This window comes from Capricornis sumatraensis, chromosome 17 (genome assembly GCF_032405125.1).
Source record: "Capricornis sumatraensis isolate serow.1 chromosome 17, serow.2, whole genome shotgun sequence".
In the NCBI taxonomy this organism is placed as follows: domain Eukaryota; kingdom Metazoa; phylum Chordata; class Mammalia; order Artiodactyla; family Bovidae; genus Capricornis; species Capricornis sumatraensis.
This window is the reverse complement of record NC_091085.1, coordinates 58,229,750-58,241,832: the sequence shown is the minus strand read 5'-3', so window position 1 is coordinate 58,241,832 and position 12,083 is coordinate 58,229,750. Positions and strand designations below refer to the sequence as shown.

At 55.4% G+C, this 12,083-nt stretch overlaps 1 protein-coding gene across 3 annotated transcripts in view; it reads right to left on the bottom strand.

The window, feature by feature from the left end:
• Positions 1-12,083, bottom strand: part of NCOR2 (nuclear receptor corepressor 2) — a 157,658-nt gene that overhangs the window by 46,199 nt on the left and 99,376 nt on the right. For all 3 annotated transcript variants that reach the window (XM_068989806.1, XM_068989807.1, XM_068989808.1), the window contains exons 18-19: positions 11,862-12,004; positions 3,426-3,573 (exon numbers count right to left, since the gene is read on the bottom strand). In XM_068989806.1, the coding sequence (XP_068845907.1) occupies positions 3,426-3,573; positions 11,862-12,004 (291 nt within the window). The remainder of the gene's footprint in view (positions 1-3,425; positions 3,574-11,861; positions 12,005-12,083) is intronic.

Genomic DNA, 12,083 nt, shown 5'->3' with positions numbered 1-12,083 from the left:
TGATGCTCTTATTACAACCACAGTCTTTACTGGAGAAACTACAGGGTCAAATGGATCGTTCCCCCCTCCCCTGGACTCATCTCCAGCCTGGATACAAGGCCCTTGCTGCCTACCCTCTGGAGGGGTCTGTGGTGCTGTTGGGATATTCTAGATGGTTCCATGGGAGAGACCTCAGGCCCTAACCCGGGACCTACCTCTCCTCCCCTATCCTGGTCACAGGGGACAGGTTTACACAGCAAATGCCAGTCGGATTGGCAGATTCCAAGTCTACCAGCTACGTGACACCTTATGTGAGTAATTCTCCTTTCCCTCCCCACATGAGGCCTCGGTTTCCTCATCTGTAAGATGGGGCTGTCACCTGGTGCCTTTGGGCAGAATCTTCTTAACTGCCTCCCTTGATGCGCTCTGGGCCACCAGGTGGTCACAGAAGCCCTGGGTCACCAGCCAAGAATGCTCATCTCCCATCTTTGATAGGGAGTGTGAACCATCAGGGGACAGGGAACTCACTACCTCAAAATTCTCTAACTGGGCAGCATCTGTTCTGCTTTTAATGCTGAGCCAAAGTCTGGCTTCCTTTAACTTTCCCACCAAGCCTGCATCCTGCCCACACACAGCCAGGAAGATATTTAAAGAGGAGAGTGGGTTCCTGCTCCCCAGGTTCCCTTTTCCTGGTTACAAACCCAGGACTCAGAATTCAATGACCTGAGGGATTTGGAGCCTTCCATCAGAAACTGGTCAGGCCTCTAGCCAACCTGGCCTGGAGAGACCCAGCGCTGGTGAGGAGGCCAGACTCAGCACCCCAGGTCACCCCAAAAGTAAGACCACAACAACCAAATGGGCCGATTCTTCATTTTCAACCTGGAAGTAGGATTCGGGCTGGTGAATGCCCTGCAGCCTGGCATAACTTGGATTTATTTGCATGTCTTGCTTACAGAGCCAGGGGTGATTTACACCTTCCTTGCAAATGCTGGCAGAAGTTTGGGAGTTTAAATGCAGGGGCAGGCAGATAGGAGCGACAGGAGGGAAACCTGGGCAGGAGACGGGACAGGAGGAGAGGAGGGTCCCTTCTCTAAGAACCTGAGGCCCCGCTGGGGAGTTCTGGCTGGCAGGATGGTAGGAGAAGCAGACATATTTAGTGAAGCGGGGGGCGGGGGCCTTCAGAGGTGTTGTGTGTGGGGGTCTTCAGGGTTGTCATGCCTTGAGGGACTGATGTAGAGCAAGTAAAAGGGAGGGGACTGGGGGCCAAAGGCAGAGTAATCAGTGACCAGGGATGCAAGCCTGCCCTTGGGCAGCCTCATGTGACTTCCACATCTATAAATGCTATTTGCATAGTGGAGCCGGGTGTTACATGGGGGCCAGGCTCCGAAGCTGAGTGACCATCTTGTGCAGTTGAAATTCTTTTGAGAAGTGGGCAGAACTGAGAGCAAAATTTAAATATTAATTCTCACTCTCTCTTTAGCAGCCCTCACCAGGTGGCAGAATTCATCTAAGATCCAGGCCAACGACGCAACTCTGGGGTGCCTGGTGCAACTGCCCCCAGCCTCAGTGCCCCAGGCAGAAAGCTGGGGGCTGTGCAGTTTATCATTCAAATTCGGACACTTGGGAGCAAAATGAAGCATAATTACATAACTTTTGAATACTTATTGACCAGTGGTATTCGTTCTGCTTACATTGGTCAAGTTGAAAAATACTGGTCGCTCAGTCGTGTCCTGACTCTCTGCAACCCCATGGACTGTAGCCCACCAGACTCCTCTGTCCATGGGATTCTCCAGGCAAGAATACTGGAGTATAAAATAATGGTTCAGGTCAGAAAACTATTTTTATGGACTTCTCTGGCGGTCCAGTGGTTAAGACTCCACACTTCTACTGCAAGGGGCACAAGTTTGATTCCTGGTTGAAGAGCTAAGATCCCGCATGCTGTGTAGTGTGGTCAAAAAAAAACTATTTTCAAAGATAAACAATTTTTTTCCCTAAAATGTGACACCAGATATGCTGGCAAGATAATAGGTGTCACCAGAACCGGATATGTCCTGGATGTGTAGGGTCACCAAGCACAAGACTGAACTTACAGGGGGCAGGAGGATAGAATGAACAAGTGTCCTGCGAATGCAGAGAGGCAGATTACCATGATTATTGTTGCCACTGTCATCACCATTGTCACCATCACCATCATGATCACCATCATCACCACCGTCACCATCACCATCATGATCACCACCATCACCACCATCATCACCATCACCATTGTCACCATCACCACCATCACCACCATCGTAATCATCATGATCATCACCATCACCACCATCGTCACCATCACCACCACCATCACCATCACCACCATCACCACCATCGTAATCATCATGATCATCACCATCACCATCGTCACCATCACCACCACCGTCACCATCACCACCACCATCACCATCACCATCACAATCACCACCATAACCACCATCATCACCATCACCACTATCGTAATCATCATGATCATCACCATCACCACCACCGTCACGATCACCATCACAATCACCACCATAACCACCATCACCACCATCGTAATCATCATGATCACCACCATCACCACCATCATCACCACCACCGTCACCATCACCACCATCACCACCATCGTAATCATCATGATCATCACCATCACCATCGTCACCATCACCACCACCGTCACCATCACCACCACCATCACCATCACAATCACCACCATAACCACCATCACCACCATCACCACCATCGTAATCATCATGATCATCACCATCACCATCACCACCATCATCACCACCACCGTCACCATCACCACCATCACCACCATCGTAATCATCATGATCATCACCATCACCACCATCGTCACCATCACCACCACCATCATCGTCACCATCACAATCACCACCATAACCACCATCACTATCACCATCATCACCATGATCATTACCACCACCACCATCATAATCATCACCGCCACCGTCACCATTACCATCATGATCACCACCACCACCATAACCATTACCACCGACACCACCACCACCACCGTCACCATCACTACCATTGTCACCACCATCACCATCACCACCATCGTCACTGTCACCATCACCACCATCGTCACCATCACTACCATCGTCACCACTGTCACCGCCGTCACCGCCACCATCACCACCGCCGTCACCGCCACCACCATTGTCCCCATCACTACCACCGTCACCACCACCACCGTCACCGTCACCACTGTCACCATCACCATCATGATCACCACCACTGTCACCATCACCATCATGATCATCACCACCACCACCATCATCACCATCACCACCATGATCGTCACCATGACGATCGCCCTCCCCCCTTGGGGCAGTCCGGGCCCCTTCTCAGCAGGACCCAGGCATTTCTGGAAGAGGCCAGCTCCCACGGCCCACCCTCACCTTCCGCCTCCTCCGCCATCTCCTCTTCATTTCCGCTCACGCCCGACGCCTCCATCTCCTCGTCCTCCACTACGGGTGGGAAGGCGGCCTCCTCACTGGCAGCGGCCGGGGCTTTCTTCTTCTTCCTCCGTGCATTCCTCTCCTTCTCCTAGGGGACAGGGATAGTGGCAGGTCAGGGCCAGCACCAGGGCCAGGACCTGGGCTGCCAGTCCGGGGGCTCCCGGAGCCAGAAGCCTGCCATAGCTGCCAGGGACAGTGATCCCGGCCACTGTCCCAAGGGCGCTCTTCCCCGCTCGCGCTCCAGCTCCACGGCCAGACATGCCAGTGGCTATTTTTACCCAGAGCTTCATTCTTCCATCGTGTCCCAGGTACACCAGGGTGCAGCGTGGCCTAGGGGCTGCCCCGACATCCTTCCAGAACGGGTGAGGAAGGGCTGCCTCTGCCTGGAGGCCCCCCCCGGATTGCTCCAGCCCTGCTGGCTGTCCGAGCCAGAGCGATGACCACACCCCCTGGAGGGTACACTGCCAGGCGGCGCAGTCAGTGCACTGGAGAGAATGAATGAATGATGTGTCCCCGTGTGGCACCACCTGCCCCCAGGCTAGCTTGGGTGGCGTGTCATTTATAGTACGCCAGGGGACAAGAAAGCACAACGAATGATGTAGACAGGGTCTCTGCCCCTCCACAGGCCAGCTAGTCAGGGAGACAACAATCAACACATCAATTAAAAAGAAGACTCAGAGGTGGAAGCACGGCAGCCCATGGGGAAAGACAGGGCGGGGCGAGACTGCAGCAGGGTGGGGCTCAGGAAAGACTTCTCGGAAGAGGTGACATCTGAGCTGAGTCCTGAGAAGAAGCTGGCCAGACAAGGATCTGGACGAGAGTGGCCCAGGTGGAAGGAACTGCAAGTACGGAGGCTGGAGGTGGAGCCAGCTGGGTGGTTCGAGGAACAGAAAGAAGGCCCTCGGTTGGCAGTATTTCACTTCCCTCCACACCTCCCCCCCGCCACCGCCCCTGTCTGGTCCCCAGAAGCCCTGCTCCCCACTCTGGGAGCCAGGGGCCCACCCCCAGCCTTGGCACAACTCCTCCTTGACGGCTCCTGTCTTTGCACCTCACTGTGCCAGGTGTCCCAGGAGGATGTCTCCTTACCCCCAGGCTGAGCCAGGCAGAGGTTCAGAAAGTGTTTGATTGACTGACTTACTGAGTGACTAAATGGGCAGCATCGAGGCCTGAACACACAGTTGGCAGAGTCAGGGCACGTGTGGAAGCAGCGTGTGCTGGGGATCCGAAGTGACCAGGGACTCCCAGGGGGGTGGACTGGCCCCTAAGAGGGGACCCACCCGAATATTGCCAGTGTGATGGGAGGGGTCGCAGCCTGAACCCTTTGGGTTCCCAAGGAAGGAGATGGAACCTAAATGCTCCTAGACATGTCAACAGCTCCCAGCAAAGCCCCTTACCCTGGGATGACTAGGTTCCTCCCAGAATAAACGTCCCTGGTGGCTCAGAGGTTAAAGCATCTGCCTCCAATGCGGGAGACCTGGGTTCGATCCCTGGGTCGGGAAGATCCCCTGGAGAAGGAAATGGTAACCCACTCCAGTATTCTTGCCTGGAGAATCCCATGGACAGAGGACCCCGGCAGGCTACAGTCCACGGGGTTGCAAAGACTTGGACACGACTGAGCCACTTTACTTTCACTTTCACTTTGAACCCTAGAATGGGACCTTACTTAGAAATGAGCTCTTTGCAGATGTAATTAGGTGAGATGAGGTCTTATTAGGTGAGAAGAAGAAGAAGGTTGCTCAGTTGTATCCGACTCTTTGCAACCCTATGGACTATACAGTCCATGGAATTCTCCAGGCCAGAATACTGGAGTGGGTAGCCATTTCTTTCTCCAGGAGATCTTCCCAACCCAGGGATCAAACCCAGGTCTCCTGCATTGCAGCTGGGTTCTTTACCAACTGAACTATTAGGGAAGCCCACCTGCGCTATGAGGGAGGACCCTAAATCCAATATGACTGGTGTCCTTAGAAGAAGAGGGAATCTCGAACACAGAGGCACCCAGAGCCACCAGCCGAGGAATGTTCAGGATTGTGGGCCGGCCCCAGAAGCTGGGAGAGCAGTGCGGGGGGCCTCCCCTGGAGCCTTTGGAAGGAGCAGGACCCTGCCAACACCTTGATTTCAGACTTCTAGCCTCTAGGATTGCAAGATAGCAAGTTTCCGTACCAGTTTGTGGTAAGCTATTACAGGCAAAAGGGCACTAATGCACCTCCCCTCTGCCAGTTCCCCGGCCCCATGCAGCCCAACTCACTCTCGGACAAATGCCCCATCACCTCCAGGTGCCAGCAGGCCCTGCCCAGCCTGGCCCCTTACCATGCAGGGCCTTGAGCAGGCCTCAGGGGTCCCCAAGCCCCAGCTCCTGCCCAGGAGTCAGATCACTTCCTGTCCTGTCTCCTTCCTGAGCAAACGGGGCTCCTCGGAGTACAGCCGCTCAGAGTATAGGGAGGAAGAGGGAAAAGTCCATTTGCCCGTTAGTCACGGTTTCCGTCACTAGCACTCAGCCAGGGCTGCAGCCCCACCCTGCTGAATGTCCACCGGGCCCCTGGGCACGCCCGGTTCCACCGCCATCCGCCTGCCTCCAGGGGCTGGTGCAGCCCAGCCCCAAATCCCAAGCTTCTCCCGGGAGGGTCCCCCAGCTACAGCTTGCGAGGACACGAGAAAGTTCTGTGGCATGTGGGTTCTGTGGGTGCAGCTGAGGGTTCCCGCTTCTTCCCCAATCTATTTTTAGCAGATGGGGACCCACTCGCGTGTTTGGGGCTGGGTGAGGGACAGCGATCAGCTGCCCAGGGGGCAGGGTCGGGGGTAACATTAGGAGCCTCACAGGGAACAGGGGCTTCCTGTGGGCCAGGTGGGGAGGCATTTCCTGGGGAAACTGAGGTCCCTTGGACCCGCAGCCCAGGCCACGTTGTCCCAAGTCGGGTGAGGATGATGTTAAGACCGGAATCTCCCCAACACTGGGTCTGAGAGTTTGGTGGACTTCGTGTCCCGGCAACCATACCAAATCCTTCCACACGTGGCCCCAAACCCCAGAATTGAGAGTTGTGTATGGAACAGGAGATGCTGGAGATACTAGTGTTAGTGATCACAGCTGATGTTTATTAAGCACCTACTATGCATCAAGCCTTCCCTACGTACAAATTTCCTGTATCTGCACATCTACTCTGCAAGTCAGAGAATTCTGCTCCCTGCTTTAAACTCTCCAGCCATTCCCGAGAATCCACAATATAAAAACTCAAGTCCTCCCCACTCCATACAGTCTAGTGTGATTTAGATCTAGACCCCACTCAGCTCTCTAACTGGTTTACCTTCCAGGTCTTCTACAAACACTGCCCTTCTTATGCAGATGTGCTCACAATGCCCTGGCCACAGGACCTTTGCACTGGTCATTCATCTGGCTGAACATCCTTCTCTCAGACACCCACAATGCCTGCCTCCATCAGGGTTTCACTCATACACAAAATGAGCTAATCTCACTCCCCATCAATCACTTTCTACTACTATCCCTCATCATACCATCTTCAGACCACAATCAGAAATTATCTGTGTGTTAATGTTAATTTGTCTCTCCAGCTAGAACTAACTTCTCGAGGGCTGGCACCTTTGTTCTCAGCTGAATTCCCAGCACACCTAGACCAGAGCCTGGTGCAGAATAGGCACTCTGTAACTACTTCTTTAGATGCATGAAACTGATAGACAAAGACACTAGCTCAGAGAGGCAAAGACACCTGCCCAAGATCACACAGCTTATGGGGTCAAGAAGCCCAGACTTCACAGCAGGTCAGGTTCAAGCACTTCCCTGCCTGACCATCTCTCTCTCTTCAGGCCTGTGCAGCTTCAGATGGAAGAGGCAACAGAGGAAAACAAGGCGGGGGATGGGTTGAGACAGACAGAGATGGAGAGACACAGAAGCTGAGCCCCAGGGCCTGGATTCACAGATGGGAGGAAAGGGTAACCTTTGGCCATTAGCAGGGGGAGGGAAAACCTCGGAGAAGTCACCAGTGCCAGATGTTACATAACTCTGGGACGTGCTCCGCCTGCCCACCCGACCCTGCTTCCTGCTGACGTTGTCGGTGGCCACACTCAGGCCAGATCTGGCGCAAGGCAGGAGGGGACACCCCCTGACCCCCTGCTTCCCCCACTGCGTCCTCCGTTGGCGGAGGGTGACATGTCTTCCTGAGCTCCAGACAGGGCCTGGCCGGCAGCCAGAGGTGGCTGCCCCTGCCTCAGGAATCGTAAGGACCTGTCTCCCTCCCGGGATTTGGAGGGTGCGGGGCAGCATCTTGTGAGGCCTGCCTGCATTCTCCAGTGACGGGAAACTCACTCCTGCACCCCGGGTGGCCACTGTCAGGATGGATGGACCCAGGGCTGATGGGTCCCCAGAGCCCTCAGTGCACTTTCTCCGCAGGCTTCGATGTGAGTCTACTCCTTCGCAGGCAGCAGGGAAGGAGAGCCAACTCCACTCTCCCAAACAGCCCTTTCTCATCCACAAGTCATCAGCAAGGTTCACCCGTCTGCTGGCCTCAGAACATGGCCTGCTGGCCCCCACCTTCTGGGCCATTGCTTCCCACCAAGACCACCTCTGCTGAGTTCCATGGGAGTCCTGGAACACAGGGAGGGGTCCAGAAAGGGAGGCCAGGGGCGCCTACAGATGTGAGTTCAAACTCTCTCTGTGGCCTCACCAGGCCCCTCTCCCATCTGACCTCAGCATCTCCACCTGAGGATGGGGTCAATGGTGATGACCTCAGGGGTCTGGGGAGGGGCCCAAGATGGTGCTCAGGGTCCCCCTGCTGCTCACACCCCCTCCTCCTCCTCAGCCCACCAGTGATGCCGCCTGTCCTCCAGCAAGTTCAGGGTCAGAGAACAAGGAGGACGACTGTCTCTATCAACTTTGGCTGTGCTTTGCTGGGACCCGCACAATCTACCTCAAGCCCAGCCCCCGCTGGGTGGCCTCTCAGCTCACAAACCTTCGATGGTTCCCACTGTCCATTAAAGAAAGACTCAGCTCCTCAGCCCAGCAGGAAACCCCACCACATGTATATGGATGGCACCTGCCATTTCTTCCCTGGCACATAGTAGGTACTCAGTAAAGCCGTGCCAAGTGTGCAGTGGGGGTCCAATACTTATTAAGCACTGATCAAGGACCACGCCTGGCCCTTTACAAGTAGGAAAGCCTCTGCAGCTCATAGCAACCCCATGACGGGGGCCGGTCTTACTCCTTTAAAGTGAGGCTGAGTGCCACGGGCACCACCAGTCAGGAGCAGCAGAGCTCTGTGTGCCCTTTACCCATGGCCCCACTCTGTACCATCTGGCTAGACTGCCTCTTTGGATGAGTGAATGAATGGATGAACCAATCGATTAATGAACCAATTCCTCAGGCAATCCAGGAGTGGACATACTCTATACCCAATGAACAACCAAGAGAGATGCGACACCCCACCTCTCAGTGCACTTTTCTCCGCAGCCTTCAGTGTAGGTCCACTCCTTCACAGTCAGCAGGGAAGGAGTGCATTTACACTGTTCGGTCATCCAAGCCACCGGGCACCAGGTGGCCACGGGCAATTCACTACTGAACCTGCCAACACTGCCACCGCCACGTGGCTCTCAGTGAGGGACGCTCACGACGTGCCAGGAACACTTCTAAGCACCCCACACCCATTTCACTCAAACCGTTCCCATAGCAGCCCTTTGAGGTGGACATGTATGTGCTCAGTCGTGCCTGACTCTTTGTGGCCCCCTGGACTACAGCCTGCCAGGCTCCTCTGTCCATGGGGATTCTCCAGGCAAGAATACTGGTCCCCATCCAGGGATCGAACTCATGTCTCTTGTGTCTCCTGCACTGGCAGGTAAATTCTTTACCAACTACGCGACCTGGGAAGCCCACCTTGAGGTGGGAATTATCCCCATTTCATAAGTGCGGAAACTAAGGCCCAGAGAAGACAAACCACTCACCCCAGGTTGCATAGCTAGAAAGCATCAGAATCCACATTTGAATCTGGGTGTCTGGGGCGAGTCCCTACCATGACTGTTCCTGCAGATATTATTCAAGGGAGCACCTAAACACCCCTGAGAAGAAAAGCGGGAGGCAGTGGCTTTAAAATAAAAATGATGCTGGTACTACTACTAGCAGTTAGGGCAGCCTGAGTTCTAGCAGTTAGGGTTGTCATTATCATTTACAGATGAGGAAACTGAGGCTCGTGGGGTGAAGCCGCTACCCAAGGTCACAGGTATCAATTCATGAAGCCAGGGCTTGATTTCACTTTCTCCCAGAGGACAAGCCACACCACCTATCCAGCTAGTATCTCTGGTTCCCCAACCCACGCTCTCAAGTTCTGGGGTCTTGGGGGGTGCAGCAAGGCTGTGCCCCAGTGAAACCTGGAAAGTGAGGCTGTGGGCCAGCAGGCTCTGAGAGGAGACTCCTGTAACCCAATAGCCTGGGGAAAGCACGCTGGTGTGTGGGCACTGGGCTGGGCTGAGCAGGGAATGGGAGGGGGAAGGGAGAGGCAGGGAGGACTGACAGGTCAGAGGGAGAAGGGGAGGGAGCAGGAAGAAGACATTTCTGTCCCTGGGGGATGTCAGGGCCAGGACCTGCCCCTGGTGTGTACAGGTGACCTGCCACCCCCACTCCAACCACCACTGCCACCTTGTGCTACGGGATCTTAGCCAGCGTTGTGTTACAGACCAGGTGCCCCTCAGCCTCAGCCCTCACCATCTTCCTCCCTGCAGAAACCAGAGTCCTGGAAAATCTAGAAGACCAGCAGAGCTCCTTGTGTTCGAGCAAGCCCTGCCTGAAGCTTGAGGAGGAACAGAGGAGCACCGGGAAACAACTGCAGAGAAAGCAGGGGAGGGGCAGGGGGCACCGCCTGCCTGGACACAATGGGGACGGGGTGCGGGCAGAGGCCTGACCCAATGAAGCCTGCAGGTGGGCCTCAGCCCTGACCACAGGGCCATGCAATAGCATCCTCCTCCAACCAAGAATACTCAGGGGGCTGGGGAGTGGGTGGGCTAAGTCGTTCAGTCATGTCAGACTCTTTGCGACCCCATGGACTGTGGCCAGGCTCCCCTGTCCGTGGGATTCTCCAGGCAAGAATACTGGGGTGGGCTGCAATTTCCTCCTCCAGGGGATCTTCCTGACCCAAAGATTGAACCCATGTCTCTTATGTCTCCTGCATTGGCAGGCAGGTCCTTTACCAACTGCATCACCTGAGAAGCTCAGGGGCTGGGGAGTGATGTCCTCAAATTTAGCACAGCACTCCAGGAGCATTCAAAGAAGGAGATTTTGCTCCCTGATCCACCTGCCATGCTGTGTGACCCCAGCAGCCTGCTTGCCCTCTCTGGACCACGGTGGGCTGCATGAGGAGCAATTCAACCCCCACCTCCCAGACAGGCTGCACATACTCCAAACCCAGCAGAAGCCGCCCGATCGTGGGGAACTGGGGGGTGGAGAGCTGTGTGTGCCCCTCCTGTGCCCTCACATCTGCAAGGAACTACGCAGCCCGCCGACCAAGAGGCATGAGTCCTCAGGTCACGTAGCTGTGGGTTCACCCCCAAGTCAGCTGTTTACGAGCCTGGCTGAGTCTCAGTTTCCCCAGATCTGAAATGATGACCGTGCTTGACATGTCACAAGTGTGCCCAAAAAGGGAAGAGAGAGGAATGGAGGGAGGGAGAGAGAGAGGAGGAAGAGAGGGAGGCAGAGAGAGAGAGGGAAAAGAAAAGGGAAAAAAAAAAGAGAGAAGAAAAGATGCCGCCCCCAAATGGCCCTGTAGCAGCTTCCCAGTAACAGCTGCGGAGGAAGTGTGCAGACCATTCATAAGAGCAGTGAGGCGAGCCCGCCCCTTCTGTGCTCCTGGGGGAGGGGGAGGTCTGAGCTGCTTCTCCAGTCCCCTGGAGGACAAGGCTCAGCCAGCTGCTCCTCGGGGTGGCCCTGAGACTGTGAGTTCAAATGGGGGTAGGGGGTGATGCTGACTTAGGGTTCATCTGCCCCGGGTCTTCATTCCAATGTGCTGACAGCCCCAAGTCCCTGGTGAGTCAGTGCCCTGACCCACCACGCTCCTTCCTTCCTCCCTGCCCGGAGCTCAAGGCCCTCAGAGGGGTCTAACCGGGGAGTGCTAGTGAGAAGGGGGCGGGGGTGTGGTGGTGGAGCCGGGGAGGCGGGAGGGTGGGCCTGTCCATCGAAGTACCCAGGAGGGATGCTGACGGCATGGAAGCAATCCCAGCAGCATTCCAGGGGGACCTCTGAGCAAGAAACGGGAGGGGCTGAATCCTGAGCGAGACCTGGTGTTAAGACTCCTCCCTGCCCAGGGCTCTGAGGCTGCAGTGACCACACAGGACCACGGTGTGACCCCAGCAGGGGAGGAGGGGAGAGGAGGTTGGTGGGGGACTCACCATCTTCAGCTTGTGCTGCTGTAGAATCTCATCCAGGTTCTGCCTCTTCTTGTAGTTGAAGTAGAAGTTCTTACACTGGGACACTGTCTTGGAGCCCACCATCCGGGCGATGGCCGACCAGTTCCGGCCGTGTTCCAGGAGACCTATAGGAGGAGGACGGCACGTGAGGGGTGTCAGGGGGCTGGAAGGGCAGAGAGGGCCTGTGTCTGTGGCATGGAGAGC